General features: G+C 39.0%; 2 protein-coding genes across 2 annotated transcripts; both read left to right on the top strand.

Moving 5' to 3' along the window:
* Positions 1-1,074: 1,074 nt before the first annotated feature.
* hhla2b.1 (HERV-H LTR-associating 2b, tandem duplicate 1) lies at positions 1,075-8,226 on the top strand. Its single transcript, XM_072678039.1, has 5 exons — positions 1,075-1,096; positions 1,702-1,782; positions 6,142-6,441; positions 6,924-7,202; positions 7,829-8,226. Exons 1-5 carry the CDS (start codon positions 1,075-1,077, stop codon positions 8,224-8,226), a joined length of 1,080 nt encoding a protein of 359 aa, XP_072534140.1.
* A 6,907-nt stretch (positions 8,227-15,133) lies between these two features.
* Positions 15,134-21,900, top strand: hhla2b.2 (HERV-H LTR-associating 2b, tandem duplicate 2). The gene is made up of 7 exons (XM_072677910.1): positions 15,134-15,272; positions 18,131-18,430; positions 18,748-18,999; positions 20,926-21,231; positions 21,353-21,460; positions 21,611-21,628; positions 21,854-21,900. Exons 1-7 carry the CDS (start codon positions 15,206-15,208, stop codon positions 21,898-21,900), a joined length of 1,098 nt encoding a protein of 365 aa, XP_072534011.1. The 5' UTR covers positions 15,134-15,205.
* Positions 21,901-22,834: the final 934 nt, after the last annotated feature.

Raw genomic sequence — 22,834 nt, 5'->3', positions numbered from 1 at the left:
CACTAACTGCTATGTTGTGATTGTGGTATCACTGCTTGTTGCTTAATGCAATACGAGACCAGTAAGTTCTGATCTGATAAGGGACTCGAGAACAAAGAGGCTAATCTTCTACACTGTGATCATGATTGCTAACAGACTCTTATCTGATGAGACGCTGTAGGCTATTTCTAATACAGTCCTTGGGGTGGTTGTTCTTTATATTGACTGAATGGTCTGAGCTGATCAAGGGGATTAGTGTACTGTCTTTTTAAACACTGGTGGTCCTGTAAAATGAAGTAACCTTGAAGGGGTGATGCTAGACTGGATTGTTCTGAATATTTGAACTCTCTATTCTTAAACTCTGCTGTGTTTGCGTTTTGGTAATGTCAAGACGAATTTCTTTATCTGATTTTACAGTTTACATGTTTTATATACACTGAGTTGTCAGATATACCACATAGGTATACTGCACAGTTTCTGGTTACTGACAGTAGCTTATCTACTGTTTGCACAATTTGTCAGTCACCCCACCAGCAATCCAATGGAAGAGGACCAATGCTGACCAGATATTATTATTATTATTATTATTATTGGGAAAGGTTTGCTAGCTGTGTCTTCATACTGAGATATACTACTTCCACCCTCAATACTTTTTAGTATTAGTATCTAATATATTAATAAAATAAAGATGCTACAAAGGGTTTGTTGAGCAACGCCACGGATAACCACTTTCTTTCACATGTTTGTTAATGGTTCTTTATGGAATCAAAAGTGGTCCTTCTGATATCAGTCAAAGAACCCTTTGTAATGCCTTTATTTTTAAGCACGCATCTGTTCAAATTCATGCGTCAAATTATGTCAAATGGTCATATGCGGTTCAATCTCCTGGCCTCCCTTTGGCACACCAGAACATAGCTCTGTGATAAATAACCCAGTTTTCCTAACTTAAAGTTCTGGTGATTTACCACCTAGCAGAGTTAAGCTCCAAATCTAATCGAACACATCTGGGCCAGCTAATGAAGGTCTGGTGTCTGAATATTAGAGCCAGATGTGTTGGACCTGAACTCTACATGGTGGAGCTTCTCCTGAACCAGGATGGGGACCCCTGCCCTACATGGTGTGGCTACCTGATAAAATAGATAGGTGTACCTTATAAACTGGCAACTCGATTTACAACTCCATTATGCACCCTTTGAAAACCACAATAAAGCAGTGACTGACCTTCAGACAGGAAGGGTCAAAACATCTAAGGCTGCTTGTCTCAAATTTCTAACAGCAATAGCTATGATCAGCTTTCACCTTTCATATTCTGCTTAATAGAACAAAGGTAGCTGATCCTGGATCAGCATTCGTCTTCTGAGAGATTTCACACGGCACAGCGTAAGCTTTAAAGAGCACATTCCTGGAATGAACCAAAAAAGTCTGAGAACCTAATTTGCTCTGAAGATAAAAGGAGGAACTGGAGTTCATCACACATATGGTTATCCTGAATGAACACATCCGGATGTTCAAAGAGCTTTGCTTTTACTAAGTAAGACCCCCTGGAAAAACCCTACTGGAGCAGACTAGAGCAGAACTTTTGATGAAGAAAGAAAGTTTATCTGAGCTCTCAAGGTGTTTGAAAGCACTAATTACATTTCACGCAAATGAATATAAACTGTAAATTCAGCTTTTTATACAGCCTAAATGTTTTCTTATCACTCTCTCCCTCTCCCTCCTCAGTGATGGCAGCAGCAGCAGTACAGGTCTCCACTTGTTTCCTCCTCGCGTGGCTCATTACTGAGACAAGTGGAAAAACTCCAGGTGAGATTAGGGCCTTTTCAGATGTACCGAAGCAAAAACACATGGGGCATTGTGCCAGAATTACAGGCTATATCACACTGGTGAACCATGACTGTTAGAGCTAGGCCTTTAGTTTCAGCCATTAATGGCAAAACCTGCTCAGAATATGAGAACAAAACCCACCCCTATGATTATGCCTATAATTCCTGCCAGTGTCGCTATAGGAATTGTATCAGTACATTAGTGCTAAGCTAATGCTGATGCATATAAACATATAGACATTTATAGTGAAAGTAGAAGGTATGTTTTTAAATTCGAAACACTATTATATGGGCTAAGATAAGAGTGTAAACACAGTTACAGTATCTATGAAAATCTTGGCATACTTGTAGAAGTCTATGTGAAAACTGGTAGACTTGGCCTGTAAGACTGACTGTGGCTGTAAATGTTTTATATACACTGCCATTCATAAGTTATAGAGAGTAGATTGATAAGCTAAGAAACAGACGTTCCTTTTACTTTTTTTATTCAGTATTTCATTATCATAGTATTTCATCATTTTGCCATTTTGAAGCTTGTAAAAGAAATACAGGTTTTATTTTTTGTTTCGTTTGTTTAAAACTCGTAAAATTGGCCTTTAACAACTACAACAGTATTTTTACAACCTTCCTTTACCTCCCAAATAAATCATCATGCACATCTTTGAACATATAATTCTGTATCTGGTGTTGTGACCATATGAAGAACTCTTGGTCTAAGATGAATGGGATGTCTAAGGACCTCTGCTACTGGAGCAAACACGGTCCAAACTTGATATGGTCTGTCCTGTGTTCATTCATCTGCTGAATGCCACTCAAACATTGGAATTCCAAGGTGTTGTGTTAACCAGATCAAAATGTGAATTTTGTTAACACTGCTGCACACTGAAAAGACACTGAAAAGATTTGTAACCTTACCATAATATCTCAAACAAGCTTTGTCAAATAGCGTTAGTTACGTTTTTTTAAGTCTTTTTTTTTTAGATTTTGGCTCTTTAAAACAGCGTTATGTGAAAACTGGTATTTTGTGCTCTTTGGCTCCCCCTAAAGTCAGACAATTTCATTCATGCTTCAAGACACCCAGAAAGAACACTAGACACATGCATTTCTGGATAAGCTGAGGGATACAGAACCGTCACTGAAAGTTATAAAAGCAAGCGGACTGACATGGTAGAGAAATATTACAGGATTTTACATGAATAAATAAGTATGGTTACACAGTGTTACTACATCGGATAATATATAGGAATGGGAAAAATCTAATATCCTTTCTGTGACTGAGCAATTCAAATCAGATCTGAATGTTGACTGCAGAATGATACACAATTCAGAATTCTCAGTGGTTTATGTGGAAGGTCTATGGCCTATTATCGATCCGCACCTAGAGCCCTTCGAGCTTCAAATACGGCTCGGCTCGACCCGCCATCCCTCAAAATCTGTGGAAGACAAGCGTCCAGGCTTTTTTCTGTCCTGGCACCAAAGTGGTGGAACGAGCTTCCCCTGGGTGTCCGAACGCTGTCTTCAAACGCAGACTGAAGACCCACCTCTTCCGAGAATACTTGGACGATTAGAGTACTATGGTCACCTTATTGTCTTGTGTTTAGTAATGTCAAAGCTTAGAGGTATCCTTTGAATTATTAGTCTATTCTAACTAGCTAAGGTTTTTCTTGGGTAAATAGCAAAGCACTTTGTAAGTCGCTCTGCATAAGGGCGTCTGCTAAATGCCATAAATGTAAATGTATTATACAGTGGGGAAAAAAAAGTATTTAGTCAGTCACCAATTGTGCAAGTTCTCCCACTTAAAAAGATGAGAGAGGCCTGTAATTGACATCATAGGTAGACCTCAACTATGAGAGACAAAATGAGAAAAAAAATTCTAAAAATCACATTGTCTGATTTTTAAAGAATTTACTTGCAAATAATAGTGGAAAATAAGTATTTGGTCAATAACAAGAAACATCTCAATACTTTGTTATATATCCTTTGTTGGCAATGGCAGAGGTCAAACGGTTTCTGTAAGTCTTCACAAGGTTGGCACACACCGTTGCTGGTATGTTGGCCCATTCCTCCATGCAGATCTCCTCTAGAGCAGTGATGTTTTGGGGCTGTCGGCGGGCAACACAGACTTTCAACTCCCTCCAAAGGTTTTCTATGGGGTTGAGATCTGGAGACTGGCTAGGCCACTCCAGGACCTTGAAATGCTTCTTACGAAGCCACTCCTTTGTTGCCCTGGCAGTGTGCTTGGGATCATTGTCATGCTGAAAGACCCAGCCACGTTTCATCTTCAATGCCCTTGCTGATGGAAGGAGGTTTGCACTCAAAATCTCACAATACAGGGCCCCATTCATTTTTTCATGTACACAGACCAGTCGTCCTAATCCCTTTGCAGAGAAACAGCCCCAAAGCATGATGTTGCCACCCCCATGCTTCACAGTTGGTATGGTGTTCTTTGGATGCAACTTAGCATTCACTTTCCTCCAAACACAACAAGTTTCTACTTTGGTTTCATCTGACCAAAAGACATTCTCCCAATACTCTTCCAGAACATCCAAATGCTCTCTAGCAAACTTCAGACGCGCCCAGATATGTACTGGCGTAAGCAGATGAACACGTCTGGCACTGCAAGATCTGGACAAGATCTGGACAAGAGTCCCTGGCGGCGTAGTGTGTTACTGACGATAGCCTTTGTAAAGTTGGTCCCAGCTTTCTGCAGGTCATTCAAACCCCGTGTGGTTCTGGGATTTTTGCTCACCGTTCTTGTGATAATTTTGACCCCACGGGCTGAGATCTTGCGTGGAGCCCCTGATCGAGGGAGATTAGCAGTGGTCTTGTAGGTCTTCTATTTTCTGATTATTGCTCCCACAGTAGATTTCTTAAAACCAAGCTGCTTACCTATTGCAGATTCAGTCTTCCCAGCCTGGTGCAGGTCTACAATTTTGTTTCTGGTGTCCTTGGACAGCTCTTTGGTCTTCACCATAGTGGAGTTTGGAGTGTGACTGTTTGAGGTTGTGGGCAGGTGTCTTTTATACTGTTAACGAGTTCAAACAGGTGCCATTAATACAGGTAATGAGTGGAGGACAGAGAAGTTACAGGTCTGTGACAGCCAGAAATCTTGCTTGTCTGTAGGCGACCAAATATTTATTTTCCACTATTATTTACAAGTAAATTCTTTAAAAATCAGACAATGTGATTTTCAGATTTTTTTTATAAAAAAAATAGTTGAGGTCTACCTATGATGTCAATTACAGGCCTCTCTCATTTTTTTAAGTGGGAAAACTTGCACAATTGGTGACTGACTAAATACTTTTTCCCCCACTGTATCAGTGCTTTTAAACACTGATATAAACCATTTTATTACCTGAACCTTCACCTCAACCTAAACCTAAACTAACCCTTAAAGGCTGGTCCATACCTACTGCGGACACATGTACCACTAAAAACTCTACCAAAAAATTGGCATCAACACTGCACATTGACGCACAGTAGTACTCAAAGACATTGTTCAATTCCTCAGCAGGCCACACAGCAATGAATTAATTATTACATTCAATTAAAACCAAAATGATATCACAAATATTATATGACATGAAATGCAAGAATTCCAATATTTTAAAAGAAACCTTTCATTTGGATACAGACTGTGAGCTTAAAAGCTTTGCTGCTTTTCTCTAAAGCTTGGATCCACATCAGAAGGTCTTATGACAGCCAAATTGCCCAAGATCTTTTTCCTTCTCCTAAAAGAAAATACCATACAAGCTTTTCTTACCTTACCAATAAAAACACAAAACAGATCTTACGAAGTACAACTGGTTTATGAAACAGATCATTCTAATGAAATGATTAAGCTTTATGCCACATCCATCAATACTTGAGTGTCATCATGCAGATAAGCTATGTTCATATAATTTAGTCCTCCTTTAAAAAGCAGCTTTGTCTAGTTAAATGCAAAGATCTCTATAGACCCATTACATATCCATTACAAATATATATAGAGTTTATTCCAGGTGATTTAGAGCATTTCTATAGACTTCTAGTACCACTATTGATCTAGAATTATTGGCACAGTGTACAGAGAAGCTAAAAACAGACAAAAATGGAAATACATGTTCTCATTGGACAGGAGTGAGAAATATGTTTTCGCCTTTTTTAATGAGTTTGTATTACTTTTAATGTTTTCCTTGGAAATGTGAAGGACATACCTTATTCATTTCCTTAGGACCCACGTGTCACATCCTCACTCTCATAACTACATAACCTATGCATTAGTTACTGAATAAAAGGTCATAGTAATGTTTAAGAACAAGCATTAGCTCCAATTATTTTGTTTCCTTTCTTTTATCAGACATCCAGGTAGCCTGCCTGTTCTCTAAGGACTGCATCCTACCCTGCAGCTTCAAACCCACTGGTGGTGAGGAGGTCCAGTGGTTCAAGCAGTACGATCTGGTCTACAGTCTTCCACAGGGCAGTGACCATCCCAGTGAGCAGTTTGTGGGCAGGACATCAGTGTCAGCCCAGCAGCTTGCCCTAGGCAATGCCTCTCTCTTGCTGCAGCGCTGTGGGCTGCAGGATAGAGGGCGCTACAAGTGCCGCATCGCCAAGGCCAAAGAGGAGAATGAGTCCTTTGTTATAGTGAAAGTAGAAGGTATGTTTTTAGATTTGAAACACTATTATATGGGCTAAAATAAGAGTGTACAATTACAGTGAAAATCTTGGCATATGAAAACTGGTAGACTTGGCCTGTTAGACTGACTGTGGCTGTAAATGTTTTATATACACTGCCATTCATAAGTTATAGAGAATAGACTGATATAAGCTAGAAAACAGATGTTCCTTTTACATTTTTTATTCAGTATTTCATTATCATAGTATTTCATCAACTGCAAGCTGATAAATAAATTAATTAATGTAGTTATATATTCCCAGCTCATTAACAATTTGCCAATTTTTTGTAAATTATGCTAATTCCATGACTTAAACTTGCAATTTGTAGCCACACATTATTTTCATTAAGAGGGAATGTCACAGCAGGGCTCCAAACTTTTGAATAATCATTCTCTGACCTGAGTTTCTGACCTGTAGTGCACTGTACATTGTCTTTTCAAATATCCTTGTCTGTCAATTTAGCCCCTATCCACTCAGTGAACCTAGAGGTCACTCGTCTAAGTGGCTTCGAGGAGGTAAAGTGCTCCACTCAGGGCGTCTACCCTGCCCCTCGCGTGTCATGGTCTACTGAACCGCCCACACTGTTAAAACCGGTCACCCGCAAAATACCCAATAGGCTGGGCCTGTATGACGTGGAGAGTAAACTGAAGAGACTGAGAGATCAATCTAACATCACCTACATCTGCACCGTTAACTCATCCTACTCCAACCAGACCTGGAGAGCATCACTGACAGAGACAGGTGAGCACTTCAACCTAGAAAAAGATATTTGTGCCCCTTACTTATTACACATTCTCATTGTCTGTCTTTGGGGGCACCATCCTTTTCAAAAAGGTTTAATGCATACACTAAATATACTATATATAATAAACTATAATAATAAACTATACTATTATTATAACTAATTTTTAAAAATGTGAATTTATGCTCATTTTCCACAGTATATTTATCTTGATTTTATAGTGGATAGCAATGGTATATAGACTGGCAGGAAAGTTGACCCAAAGTTCGGAACTTCTTTCATGCTACATTGTTGTATTGTTGTGGACACCTATCAGTCTTGAAAAGGTTTCAAAGCCAGTTCTAACACTCTAGGAACCCACACCCACTAATCTTAATTTCACACTCATTTAACCAGCACACGTGTCTTCTGTTGTCTCTACTGTGTTTTGTTTCGATTCGGCAGGGTCAGGGCCCAGGGACCGTTTAATTATGCAGAAATGTGGAAAAATCTGTGGAATTGCAAAACAACAGCAAGCAAACTTATTTAAAAAAACAGCCAGATGTCTAAATACTTTTGATAGCAGTGTATGGAAAAAAAGAAACTACCACCATTTTCACACACATGTTGCTGATATCTCTTGCAGTCATCAACGACATTACCCTCACATCGAAATTAGACTCATCTCTTGTCTGGACGGAAGTAAATTCAGCTGAGGGTAAGGATTTCACCATCCCTTGCAAAGTTCCATGGGTCACACGGAACTTCTCGCTGACCTGGACCTTCACGCTGACCGGAACAAACAAGCCCACAGTCATTTGCACTTATGACAGCGAGGCACAACTGCTGACTAACCAGTGGGAGGGCAGGGCCTGGCTGGATGCCCTAGTGGTGCAGGCGGGGGATGGATCACTGCGGCTCCTCAGCCCTCAGAGCGCAGAGAACACGGGCACTTACATCTGCATTGTCTCAAGCTTGCAGAGGAGTCATGAAAGCCAGACAGCGGTCAACATCACTTCACTGGCTCATGAAAGTACAGTATAACAGTCTAACAGCACTCGATTTACACAAACAATCAGGAAAGCTAGTGATCTTTAATTCAGACAGGTTTCCTTCTTTGGAAGAACTTTCATTTCATTTCATTTCATTTCAGGGGCAGTGGTGGCTCAGCAGTTAGAGCGCCGGGATATTGATAACAGGGTTGTGGGTTTCATTCCCGGGCTCGGCAAGCTGCCACTGTTGGGCCCTTGAGCAAGGCCCTTTACCCTCTCTGCTCCCCGGGCGCTGGAGTTGGCTGCCCACCGCTCTGGGGGTGTGTGTGTGTGTACTCACTGCCCCTAACACGTGTGTGAGTTCATGTTCACTACCAGATGGGTTAAATGCGGAGGACACATTTCGCTGTACAGTGTACACTGTTCAGTGACAAATACGTGCACCTTTTATTTAGAAAAGCTATTTAGCAGCCACTTTATTAGAAACCTCTACTTTATAAGGATCATGTATACTTTACTGATCAATTTTATCAGAGGAATTGGTTATTTTGCTGACTAACTCCACCAGTTTCAATTTTCAACCCATTTTATTTCCAATCAGTGCTTAAACACAACAAGCATGATGATTCTATGAAATAAAAACAGTAACAAAAATGACAGACATGTAATCATATTTCCCAAAAGTCATTAGGCCTTCGCTGATTGTTCCCATCTGCTGAAAAAACTGGAGATGTTTAAAACAATTAGGTGGTAAAATTCTTTCAAAGTCCCATCCCAAATAAAAAACACCTCAGTGTGATAATGTACCGAATGCTCGACCACCCAAATAATATCTGTCCAACGGTGGTCAGAATCTAACACATGCAGCAGTAATTAGAAGGTGAATAACCAACTGTGCTTTACTACAACCTCTGAAGTACAAGGTTAGAGCTGCTAATAAAGGGGATGATGAGCATGTGTAATGCAGGACAGTACGCTGACTGTACACTTGTGTAACTGACTTACAGAGAAGTCTCGTTTCCTTGTTTCAGAGAAGTTTCACAGAATAAGTCGTATTTCTTTTTAATACTATTTCCTTGTTGGCACAAACATGATTCCTTTTTAACTGCATTCCCCTGCAGGTCAAAGAACGGAGGTGACAACAGAGACGTCTACACTGTGGTGGGTTCCTGCTGTTGTATTTGCTGTACTTGCCATTATTGCAGCACTTACTGTAGGAATACTGAAACTGAAAGGTAAGTTTTAGTAAATAAACAACACCTTTGACATATTTAGTTTAACCAGTCCAATTGGTTTACAAGTGTCTCTCCCTTCTCTTTTCTAGATGACAGTTCACATTCAAATAAGACTGAAAAGGTTAGAGAATTACATCAGGTCAAAGGTAGGTATGAGGTATCACCTTTTCTTGATGAAAGACACAAAATATGGTTGTAAAGCTGGGGTTCATTCTAAATGTATCAGTAATGATTAAACAAATTAACAAACAGATCAAATTACATAATTACTATAGAAAGATATGTCCATCAAGGCAAAAGTTTTTTCCACTGTGTAGGGGCCTACTAATGTTCAAATAAGAGTGTTACAGGGTTGTATTTACTGCCAAAATGAAGAATTCTCTTTGTGTGAACAGGTTTAGATATATTTCCTCATTTTGTTCAAGAGTTTGGGGGTTTTGACTAAGATTTTTCCCCGTCTGGTGCAAAAGGAACTGGTCTTGGAAATTTTGATGAATAAAATGTCAAAAAATCTAACTGTATTTACTCAGCAGTGTGCACCAATCTGAATGAAGGGAACCAACTGACTTTGTTGGTCCAGCTTGCTGCTGTTCAGTTGGACACTGTAGCCCATCTGTTCATGCATAATGTTATTTACATTTTGCAAGGACAAATTAGTTTTTTTTTTGCATTGGAAAAACTACCACTTGAAAATGTCCTATGGTTTGTGACTCTAGAGGATGCTCCTTCAGGAGTCCAGAATGAATAGGGTCATATAGAAAGGCAATTATCCTCATTTAAAAATAATGAATAAACTGTTTTTCTAACTGCTCTTGATTCCCTAACACAGAACAGCATAGAACAGTTTAGCACCACAGACAGATTTTCGAACCCTTTTGATCTCCAGTTATAAGACTTTCTAACACTGTCTTTTGTACATTCAAAATGTCAGTGAGCGCTAACAGCCAATCAGCACTCGGTAGCCAGAATGCTGACATCTTTCTACCCTAAACTCCTTTGATATAGAAAGGAAATGGGCTAGTAAGTTTTCAGTATTGCAATGTTTTATGTAACACATTCATCTGCTTCCCAAAGTTAAAAAAAAAATGCCTAAAAGACAAGACACACGGGAGGAACAGGGAGAGGCCAGGGAGAGGCCAGACTTCTCATTGACTGGCTTTGATTTAGCTGCCTAACTATGTCTGGGCGACACATAGGAGAGGGGCCACCTGGTGCAGTGGAGGTTTAAACAAGAGTATCTAGTTGGTGCTGGGATTTGCACCCACAACCTCACAGTTGCCTGCTCACCTCCTTTGATGCTAGGCTATCAACCACTGCAGTGAAATACCGCTGATATAATCATGATTATAATTATTATAATAATAAAAAGAATTATATCCATAAAGTCCAGGGATGTAAAAATGCTCAGTCGACAACTAAATTTGATTCAATTCACAATACTGGGTTCACGATTTAAAGACCACAGAACTGTATTAGGTCATTGATTAATCTACTAATGACACTAGATCTGGGAGGTGGGAGGAGTGTGGAGCCGAACATGAATGTGCCAGAGTGGGTTGCTGATTTGGTGCTGGTTGTTTGGGGTTTGTGCATTAGAGAATAATGAATAAAATTCCTGTTGCTCTATGTTGCATTGATACATCGCCACAATACATATTGTCACATTTGTTGCATTGTAATATCTCAATGTTAGGATGCATTGTTTTCCCCCTGATATACAGTACACACATGTGTACAGTCTCTCACAAAAGTGAGTACACCCCTCACATTTCTGCAAATACTTGATTATATCTTTTCATGGGACAACACTATAGGAATACAACTTGCTTTACAACTATTAGTAAATTTGGTGGTTTGGGTACAATTCTCTCAACTAGCCACAGGATATTCAACATGGCACCTCCTGGCAAAGAACTTTCTGAGGATGTGAGAAATACAAAGATGGCCTAGACTATAAGAAGATTAACTAACTAACACCCTGAAACTGAGCTACAGCATGGTGGCCAAGGTCATACAGCATTTTGTTCAGGACAGGTTCCACCTGGAACAGGCCTCGCCATGTTTGACTTAAGAAGTTGAGTCCACGTGTTTAGCGTCATATCCAGAGGCTGGCTTCAAAAAAAGACGCATGAGTGCTGCCAGCATTGCTGCAGAGGTTAAAGAAGTGGAAGGTCAGCTTATCAGTGCTTAGACCATACGTCGCACACTGCATCAAACTTGATCTGCATGGCCGTTGTCTCAGAAGGAAGGCTCTTCTGAAGCTGCCAAACAGTTTGTTGAAGACAAGCAGCCCAAGAGCATGGGTTGGATAAGTTATAGCCAAGTTTTATTTCTATAGTGTTGTCCCATGAAAAGATCTAATAAAATATTTGCAGAGATGTGAGGAGTATACTCACTTTTGTGAGATACTGTATCTATACACACATACTGAATTACTTATCACCTTACTTACTGTGAGATTGCGGCAGAAATTTACAGATATTTCTTTTTCCACAGTAACCATTACAGACAATGAGCCTGTATCAGAAGGCAGTCATTTAACAGCTGACCCAACCAATGAGCACACATGAGGAGGGAGTGGAGGTTATGCACTGAAGATGCTACTGCATTTACAGCACCATGACTGAACCTTCATCTATCTTCAACTGCCCCAGGTTGTCACCTTTAGCATGAGTCGCTATGATATGATGCTTCAAAGCTAAGATAATGTACAAATGATTCAGAGTTTTTAAACGAAGTTAAAAGTCAGTTTTGTTGGGCGTGACTTCTCCAGTCGAAAAAAGTCAAACAAACAACAGACTCCAAAAATAAAAAGGAAGGAAGGAGAAGGAATTTAAGGGTAATTCTTGGGTGCAGGTCATAACTTCATACCCTAATAGCGGTGAGTTTATTAAAACTGTTTGACAGCAAACATGTTAAAAACATTAGCTTCACAGCTAGATTGCTATATAGACTATAGGAGCTAATTGAGCTGTAGCTAGCTAATTGACTCCATTTTTAACTATGCACCCTTTACATTCCTTGAAAACACATTCTAGTATGGTGGTGATCTTGCTGGTCATCCAGTACAGTCATGCTAGTAAACCAGCATAGTTGTGTCCAAAATCCAACATGTGCGTCTTTTTTTTTTTTGGTGGTGAGACGCTGTGCTAGTCATTGCCGGTTTTGGTAGGTGTTGTGTTGAATAACAGTTTGTAAAACAAAGTTTGATTTATGAATGTCAAATAAAGATATTTGAGATACCTAACTGTGAGTGTTATACACCAGCTTTTTGGGGTGCTTCACATCTACACAAAAAGACAATACATGTTTGCAAAATAAAAGGGAAATACTTGGTATCTTGTCCTTTTTTGTGTTAACAGAAAAGGTTTGATGTCCTGTCTATGGATATACACCAGCCATAACATCAAATCCATCTGCCTAATACTGTGTTGATGCCTCTTGTGATACCAAAACAGCTCTATCTTGTCAAGACATGAACTCGAAAAAACCTCTGAAAGTGTCCTGTCAGGGGTGCTTAATGATGCAGTAATGTAACTTGAAGGACTTAAAGGATCTTTTGCTAACGTCTTGATGCCGTATATCACAGCAGGACACCTTCAAGATCTGCTGTTTTGGACGTGATCTGACCCAGTCGCCTAACCATCATAATTTGGCCCTGGTCAAAGTTACTCAAATTCTTACACTTGCCCATGCTTTTTCCTGCTTCCAACACACCAACTGACTTTTCACTTGCTGCCTAATATATATCTCACCTCTTGAAAGCTGCCATGGTAATAAGCCTGTCAAAGCCTTTCAGCATTGAGCATTGCGTTCTCTGGAGTGACCGTGCTCCAGCCAGTATCTTTGGGATGGGTTGGAGTGGCGTTTGTGATGCAGAACTAACCATCAAACATCACTACCTGACCTCAGTAATGCTTCTGTGGCTGACTTTTATTTCAATTCTACTACAATATCTTTCACAATTTTTTCATTTTCTAAATGTCTGCAGAATTCAATGGTTGAGATGTAAACAAAGCAATTCCTGTTCAGGCTCTATCACAGACATTTTGGTATGATTTATTAAGGATGAAATGTAAAAACAAAAACAAAGAAAAAGAAAACATGAAGAAAGTTAGCAAGTTAGTTAGAGGTCAGAGGTAAGCAATGACTTCAGGTCATTTTAGTCTATCTAAATATGGGGTGTGCTGTAAATAGGGTTTATACGTCAGCCATGTAAAATTGCTGGACACTTGACCATTGGCTTCATTTTTTGTGTTCTGTCTTTGGTCAGCTACAGGACTGATTTTTTTTCAGTGATCAGATTCTAGTGCTGCCATGTGCCAAAATACAGGGCCATGCAAAGGTTTGGGCACACCAAGTCAAAATATATGTTACTGTAAAAAGTTAAGTGAGTAAAAGACGAACCGAACTACAAAAGGCATAAAGCAAAGGCTGAAACAACTCCTCATAGTTTTTCAGTTTTCAAAGGAAGAATGGGTGAAATTTCCTAAGCAAGAACTGAAAGACGCTTAGCTGACTTTAATCAGAATTTACAAACAATAATATTTGCCAAGAGATGTTGGTAAGTACTGATCATACAGTGTGCCACAGCAGTTGCTGTTATTTTGAAAGTATAAAAAGTGATTAAAAAAAAAATAAAACTAGTTATTTTTAGTTATTTTTTATGAAATCAAATTTTTAATTTTAGAAATCCATTTTTGATTATTTGCATTGCTGTTCACAAAGGAAGTGCCCAAAGCTTTTACATGTTACTGTATACAAATTGCATTGTTTTTGGTTTACCACAAGGGGGCATTAATGTGCTGCTCTGTATGAATGTTAGCACATTCCAATAGATGTTATAATCTGAACTATTGCAGAGAGTGTGCATTTGAGAGAAAATATGGTCTTTTCTAACATTACTTTCATGTGGTTTCAACTTGTTATCAAATGGTTATCTTAATCCTTTGTCTCACCTTTTGTTACCCTTCGTCTGCCGGCCTAAAGTGGTCACTCTATGATAATTCGTATAACCCCTAAAAGGTGACAACAATCAAGTGAGCATACCGATGACCTTTGATGTGTGATAACCCTCAACCCCACCTGAACTTCACCCACCTCCTACCCCTCTTTAAAGTGATAACTATCACCCCCCTATTGTTGATACTCCAAGTGACCTATCCTTCATCCCCCTCCTACCCCTCCTTAAACTCCTCTTCATCAACCTTTCTCCTCCCACAATTTCTAATGTATATAAGGCCCTCTCAAAATACCCCTAATCAGACTGGGTTGACCGTGACCGATCGAGTTGTACATCTCTGTGTGTACCAATAAACTCATCAACACTGAAGATCCAGTCTCCTGACTCCTGAATCTGTCTCCTGGATGCCGGATTTCTAACACATTTCATGATTATTTTTTTCACTGTGTAAAACAGGGATGCCCCAAAACTTTGTCTTGGTGGGCTGAGGGCCAAAATGATGAAACAGTATACAAATAAGAAGGTATAAATATAGAACCTATCAAGAAGATAAAATAGATGTACATGCAGTATTGTCCTTTGCTAAAACAATAATAAAAAACAAGAATATATGTTATATTTATATCAGATATAAAAATATGTATGTCCTCTCATTGGTAAATAATAAAAGCCTTATCGAAGTGTGTATGCATGTGCCTTAGTTAATGACTGACATGCAATGCAGATAAACCTGTTGAACGAGAGCAGAGTAGAGAGTAGGATTCAATCTCAGTTTGACGTAAAAGCAACTCTCGGTTGTTTTGTAATAGGAAAGCTTTACTCAGTTTGCTGTGATGAACATAAACCAGATGATTAGGACTATAATATTGCTGTGGTTGCCGGCACTGACCGTGGGAACAAGTGAGTACACATTTCTGTTGCTTTCCTGACAACAAAATCTGCTGTCAGAAGTGAAACCTGGTCGAGTCAGATTAAGGGTCTAAGTCTCGACCTCAAAGTTCAGATACTGAGACGAGAGTCTCTAATTTAGCTTAGTGTAACATCAAATGGAGGCTTACTTTACTCATTAGCCGTGTATACTGTAACTGAAATATTCAAGTATTAATAGTGTATCATAAGTCATTCTAATGGCAGTACAGTATTACCAGACATTGGTCATAAGGCTGCTTTAGCTTTAGAAACAATATATAGTGAAAAGTTATTATTTCCAACTTTATTTTGATGAAATTCACAGGTTTATAGTTCAATTCAGAATTTTTGAGTTATCTAATAAAAAGTGTAAGCTCTTTTTAAAATCATATGAATAAATATATTTGGTTTTGGTTTGTTGTTGTTGGTTTCAGTTCTAATTGTCATTAACACAAACTGTGTTTTCCTGGTCAATGATTGCCTTAATTCCACTGACCTTTGAAACCTGAGTGCAGGTTTCTTGTGACAGAGCAAATCATTACACAGTACAAGTTAGCACTACAGAAAGTCTCTCAGGTCTTCAGACTGCCTATTTGTCCTGCATGTAACACATCGACTATGATCAGTGTATTTTCACTTACCATATAATATATTCCAGACCTTGATGTGCACCGGTCTTATGAGATAATTAATTTATGTGCTGAATTTGCTTCAGCTATGAGTGGTCATACGTTTTTGGCTTATCGGTGGAAATGTAGGCTACTCTAAAATGTATAATGTGCACCAACTGTGTACCTTTGTACAACTCTGTACATTTCCATAGTATAAAGAAACACTTGGGTTAAAGATGAATGTTCATAACAGCAGCGAGTACAACCAGGTTTCGGTGACTTACACCTTGCTTAGCTTGTAATTCTGCATTCCAACATTCATTTCTTAAGCACTGTCAATCACGTAGTCTGAAAAAGGTACTTCACACATACATTTGTTGTTTAGTGTACAACTAATATACGCAAATGAGTCAAATCATCGTAACCTGCCTACTGCCAGGCGTTCATGTGCCAGCAAAACAGCTCAAACTGGCTAAAACATGGACTCTGCAAGACCTCTACAAGAAGGTTTTTCATTTTTCGTAGATCAGACTTGTTCCAGTACAGCTATCAGATTGAGATCTGGGGAATTTGGAAGGCAGGGCAGCTCCCCTTGAACTCTCTGTCATGTTTCATCTTTCTGTGACTTTTGTGCTACAGTAGCCCGTCTTGTGGGTCCAGATCAAACAGGATAGCCTTCGTTGCCCTTGTGCAATGGTCTTCGGTGTCCAACACCATATGACTGGTTTATGGTTTTCTTTTCTTAAACCACTGTTAAGGATAAAGGATAAGGGTGCACGTATTTGTCACTGTACAGTGTACAGCGAAATGTGTCCTCCGCATTTAACCCATCTGGTAGTGAATACACACTCACACGCACACGCACACATGTGTTAGGGGCAGTGAGTACACACACACACCCAGAGCGGTGGGCCAACTCCAGCGCCCGGGGAGCAGAAAGGGGTAAAGGGCCTTGCTCAAGGGCCCAACAGTGGCAGCTTGCCGAGCCTGGGAATCGAACCCACAACCCTGTTATCAATATCCCAGCGCTCTAACCGCTGAGCCACCACTGCCCCTGTTGGTCGGTATGCACCACCTCTGACTGGAAACACCCCACCAGCCTTGTGTTTTCAGGGAGATTTGACCCAGTCAACTGGCCGTAGCGATTTAGCCCTTGCCACTTGGGTCTTCTGGCTGTCTTCTTGGCGCCCATGCAACACATTGAATACGATCAGCAGATGTACAACATCTAATAAATTCCAGACCTTGTTGTCTGGAGAATGAGAAATTGAATGTTTTTTGCTTAATAATTATGTTTTGGCTCATCAGCATAAATGTCCCCTCAAAAGTACATGTCTACCAACTTTAAAGACTGTACTACATTCACTATCACAGAAAGGGATATACTTGTATTTCCTCAACCTAGCAGTTGCTAAACAGAAAAAAATAAGTAAGTGTGAAAGTGCAGTCAGGTCCATAAGTATTTGCACAGTGACACAGTGCACATTTCACAGGTAGCCTGTGTACATAAAAATAATGGATCTCAAATGAAGAAATCAAAATGTAATTAGCCATTTATGAATCATAGCCTTTTTTAAACGCTACTTTAGATGTTTTGCATCAGTCTAATCTGGTCTTTCTGTTCTTTGGCACTACCAGTGGTTTGGGTCTTGACATAAACCTTCTGTATTTGCATTGATGAGGATGTCTCTTGATGCATATTCTTCAAAAGTGTTCTTGATTAGGTGTTGGAAGGTTTTTTCTTCACTAAAGAAAGAAAAAACTGCAATCTTCTACTTTAGTTGTCTTCCATGCTCTGTGGTGTTGCTATGGTTGCCAGAGGATTTCTTAATTTTTAGAAATGCACATAATTGTTGATTTGGTCACTCCTAAAGTTTCTGCAATCTCCCTGATAGGTTTTTTTTCTATATTCAGCCTAAGGATGGCCACTTGGAATAAACTCTAGACCTTTCACCTCCTCAATTTGTTGAGGCAACAAGATGCCAAGAAAATAATTTTCAGTTAATTAATGTTTTATGTCTGTTACATTTCTGAATTAAAGAGACTGAAAGCATACCCTTCAACAGTACCACCTCAGAGACAGTAAGGTACCATGCCAGTACCTTTACTTTTAGAGGGTTTACAGCAACAGAATTGGCTTTAGCATTATCCCATTGATGGGCATCCTATCAAAGGTGATGAAAAAGATATCAGCTATAAGCAATTTTTTAACTCCTCTGTTTGATTTGTGTTCTGCAGAAACGGTCACCTGTCTCTTTTCTAAAGAGTGTATGCTTCCCTGCCAGTCAGTTTACCATAATGTCATCCACTGGAACAAGGATGAGAAGAACTTACTTTCGTTCTTCGAAGGTAAAATGCAGCTGGGAAACCAGGATGAAGACTATAAAGGAAGGGCAGATCTGTTCTCTGATCAGATCCCTAAGGGAAATATATCTATGATCCTGGGTGGGATCAGGATCCAAGATGAGGGGAAATACAAGTGCTACACTGCCATCAAGTCAGACAACCAGGAAAGTTTTGTCTACATAAATGTTAAGGGTAAGTGACACATATTTTTGAAGCTGAAGTGATTTTAAATGATAACCTTTCTAATAAATGTCAGGGAGCAAGTAACTTCCAATGGCGTCTAACGGATTAAGAAAGAAGAAGTAATGTGATGTTCTTCAGTGAGAAACGGGTCTTGGGTCTTTCTTAATCTTTTGCTTCATTAACTCAATCTAGGCACTTCAACTTAGTTACTGTTTGGTGAGATCAGGCAGACATTGTGTTACTCTTTGCTTAGGACAAAGGTATTTGCAGATGACTACTCTACTAAGTCTTGCTAAAACCTTGATTCTTCTTTCCCTTTCTTTTAGCCCCGATTAAATCAGTGGACATGAAAACGACAGATAAAGGGATTACCTGCACAACAAGTGAAGTTTACCCAAGACCAAAAATCTCTTGGAACGTTAAAAATAGCGTTCAAGGGGATGCCTTTCCAGACAGCCGGGGTCTGTTCTCACTGAACAGCACTCTCTCAATTCAGTCAGTCCAGAACAACTTCACATACACCTGCATCATCACCTCTGAAGATGGGACCCAGACATACACTGCCAGCTTGAAGCTAGGTGAGAATTACAAACTACCATCAAGCCAACACTTCCGGGTCAAAAACACTATTTAATACCAGACATAATACAATGTACAGTGGGTGTCCACTCTAAGTGTGAAACAATTAGTGAACATGCTTCTATTTAGCTTTTTCTTTAGAGTTTTTATTTTCATTTTTTATAGCAAACTACTAGTCTTGTACAAAGACTATTACTGACGTGGTGTAGTGTGCTTGCCAGGCTGGGGAATGGGGCCCCATTAGTAAATAATAAAGATAGGACTGATATCATATTTCACACTTTAGTTTATTTTCAGGGTTTAAAGGCTGAGGGTCTCAGGCTTTTGAAGTCCACTGCACTTAAATGCAAGCCCAATTATATGGAAAACTGACCATTTCTGACAAATCATTATATTGGCTTAAGTAGGAATTGCAAAGCTTGACGGGATCCTTAGTCGTTTGTTGCTTTTCGTTAATTAATGTTTTATTTATAACCAGACTTTTACATGTTTAGGTGATCTGAGGTCAACCTGTAGTGCTACAATACAGCTAGATGGCCAATAAGGCAAAAGTCCACCAGAGGCAGTGCTCCATTGCAGGCTGAGTGATGATCACTACACCAGTGTCAATATCTGATGTTATATTATTGTGATTATACCTCGTCTCTTTTACCGCCGTTCATTATTAGGGTTACAAGAAACGGTCAGGACGATGTTAGGCGATGTTACAGGTCATATTAAGCTCATGGCTGCATACAGCGCCAAAGCTAATGGCTAAATATGAAGAACTTAGCACTAGCTGAAGCTGGGCTGTGTTTCCTATCCCCCGCTCTCTGCTCCTATCAGACTAGGTCGCGCTCCCCCTGATTGGCTGATCTCCTTCAGTGTCTCAAACCACACACTGTACCCTACCTACCTACACACCCACCTACCTAGTATGAGTAGTGCTCTGTATTAAACCCACGCTTTCTGTGTTAGTGAACGTATGCGCGGTTTGGGACGCTGCGTAAATCTCCAGCATTTAGCTTAGGTTTCCGTTGGAAATATCAGGCTGGTCATTAATAGTTTTATCGTACAAATTGTAACAAATGTAACACATTTTCAAAGCCAGTAGATATTATGAACTCATTATTATTAATATTATTATTATTATTATTATTATTATTATTAATAATGTTGGCAGTATTTTACTTGGATAAATATAGAAACGTTGTTGATTTGTTATTGCCGGGGTTTTACGTCTAGTCTGCTAGATTACGTGAGAATGTGGCGGAGTAATACTCGAAGAGCTTCGGCTTCGGTCAGAGTGCCAGTATCACTCCGAGAACGTGTCTCAGCCAATCACATTGCAGGGTCGGAACTAACTGAAATGCCGCAACTATACTTTTTACACATTATTATTATTATTATTATTATTAATCATATTATGAATATTATTATGAGTACTATTAATAATAATAATAATAATAATAATCTTATGAATATTATTATGAGCATTATGATTATTATTGTTGTTGTTGTTGTTATTATTATTAATAATCTTATTATGAATATTATTATGAGTATTATTATTAGTAGTAGTAGTAATAATAATATTAATAATCTTATGAATATTATTATGAGCATTATGATTATTATTATTGTTGTTGTTGTTATTATTAATAATCTTATTATGAATATTATTATGAGCATTATGATTATTATTATTGTTGTTGTTGTTATTATTAACAATCTTATTATGAATATTATTATGAGTATTATTATTATTATTATCATTACTATTATTTTGTACATTTTACAGACAAAAGTCTAATTCTGCTCATAGTAGGCAAAACAAAACATGATTATTTGTGTGTGAGCTGATACTGATAAATCTAGAGTTCAAATACAGGACACAAAGGCCAAAGCAGAGTAGATTTCACTCATGTCATATCATATCCTTTCAGTTTCAGGCCAAACTGAAATTGATTCAGGAGAGGATGCAACAATTTATTGTCCAGACCCTCAGGGAGAGACTGAAAACGTCAGCCTCATCTTGACATTTAATGGCTTCTCAAAAGTTCTGAGCTACAACAAACAAACCTCACAACCAATCAACACTAAATGGATGGATACAGAGGCCCAAATAACACCTGAAGGAAACATCAAACTGCACAAACTGGACAGTGAGAAATACACAGGAAACTACACCTGTGAGAGGTCGACTGCCCATTCCAGACAGGTTATACAGACCTCAGTGCAAGTCAAACCAGGTAAAACGTAAGCCCCTAGATAATCGGTTAATAATGAATAATGATCCAGTTATTATTATTCGTTAAACACTTAATTACTTGTAGTAATATATTATCATACTGAATTGATGAATTTTCTCAGCAGGTGTACCCGCCGGTGTCATCGCTATCATTGTCATCGGTATTGGTGCTGTCATTGGTGCTCTCATTTTCATCATCCTCTATAAAAAAAAGACATGCCCATTCCATGGTGAGTTTGTGTCTAGTAATATAATGCGTCTGATACACCAAGTGATAAAATTATGTTTAGATTTATTTTGATTGTGGAGAATTGTGTCATTACTGACTTTGAGCTACCATGACATGCTGTACAAGTCTGACTCTGACCATCTTACCTCAGGAGGAAACAGCACAGGAGGTAACAGCAGCACTGGAAACAGATCTACAATTAATGAAGTAACAACATATTCAAGTGTCAGAAAAGAAGAAATATAACATCATAACATCATTACTGTGAATTGCATCAGCCAGGGACCAGCAACTCCAGCAAATCTATTCCATTCCAATGGAATATATGTCTCTGATTTGAGACCTGAAGGACAATTCTCCTGTAATTTGTAAAACTATGCAATTCATGTGACAGTGAGCATCAGCTGCTTGATATCCAAACTGAGAGACCAAACATTGTGAGAAAAACTGCTGATAAAGACACTGATAAAGAGTGACCATGTTTGAGTAAAGGTGACAGAAATCGACATGAACTAATGCAATGCAGTCCACAAGTGGGACTGATCTACACAGAGGGAACCCCTTCTGGTCTACTCAGAGCTACTGTCAGCCTTCGCTTCAGGGAATAATAGACTCAGACCCAAACTCAGGTTGCTCTTCATCTTAGTTCTGCTCGATTTAACAATCTTTCAGAATCTTTCAGATCTTAGAATAGGCTTTTCACTTGAATTTTATATGAAGGAGGGAATGAGAGAGACAGAGTCCTGTTAGCCTGTCCTGTGAAGGATTTCCATCATGTTTTTATATACATTTATATGGAATTATAAAAATAGGTCAATCAGAAATGGTTGGCCAAAACAGTTGGGGACCATGAAAGTCACAAGCCTCATTCTCATTGTTAAACCATTCATTTGCTTTTTTGTTTTCTTTTTCTTTTTTGCTGCCAACCTGTTAAAGGAAGAAACTGTAAATGTTAAAATTACTTTGCCAAAACATTAGAATCATCTTCCTCGAATGCTGCAGGTACTCCACACGCTGCCAAAACCGTTTAACGCGGCATGGACTCGATCATTGTGAGATGGAATAACTTTGTATAGTTTTGTATTCATTTGTATTTATCTGTAAATACAGACCTATAATATTTGTCTGTCCTGCTTGTTATAGTTTATATTTTGCAAATGAGAAATCGTTGTCAGAGAAATTGTAATCTGCTAGTTAGCTATTAGCAAACTGGTTCCAGCCATCTATATCTCCCTCCTCCCCCCAGACTTAGCGGCCTCTGGCTTTTCGGTGCTGAAGTGCAGAAAAACTCAGCTTAAAAAGTAACAAATACAGAGTACATTTGATTAACACATACAGTTATTTTTTACAGGTTTCAGAAGAAACAACAAGCAAA

This window comes from Salminus brasiliensis, chromosome 1, assembly GCF_030463535.1.
Source record: "Salminus brasiliensis chromosome 1, fSalBra1.hap2, whole genome shotgun sequence".
NCBI lineage: Eukaryota > Metazoa > Chordata > Actinopteri > Characiformes > Bryconidae > Salminus > Salminus brasiliensis.
This window is presented reverse-complemented; position numbering and strand designations above follow the sequence as displayed.

Excerpts from the sequence above, each read along its gene's own strand:
- hhla2b.2 (XM_072677910.1), top strand. The coding sequence starts at position 15,206 with ATGAACATAAACCAGATGATTAGGACTATAATATTGCTGTGGTTGCCG. Across the intron at positions 18,431-18,747 it reads TGTCTACATAAATGTTAAGG|CCCCGATTAAATCAGTGGAC; the intron begins GTAAGTGACACA and ends CCTTTCTTTTAG. Across the intron at positions 19,000-20,925 it reads CACTGCCAGCTTGAAGCTAG|TTTCAGGCCAAACTGAAATT; the intron begins GTGAGAATTACA and ends ATATCCTTTCAG.
- hhla2b.1 (XM_072678039.1), top strand. The coding sequence starts at position 1,075 with ATGGGGACCCCTGCCCTACATG. Across the intron at positions 1,097-1,701 it reads GGGGACCCCTGCCCTACATG|TGATGGCAGCAGCAGCAGTA; the intron begins GTGTGGCTACCT and ends CTCCCTCCTCAG. Across the intron at positions 7,203-7,828 it reads AGCATCACTGACAGAGACAG|TCATCAACGACATTACCCTC; the intron begins GTGAGCACTTCA and ends TATCTCTTGCAG.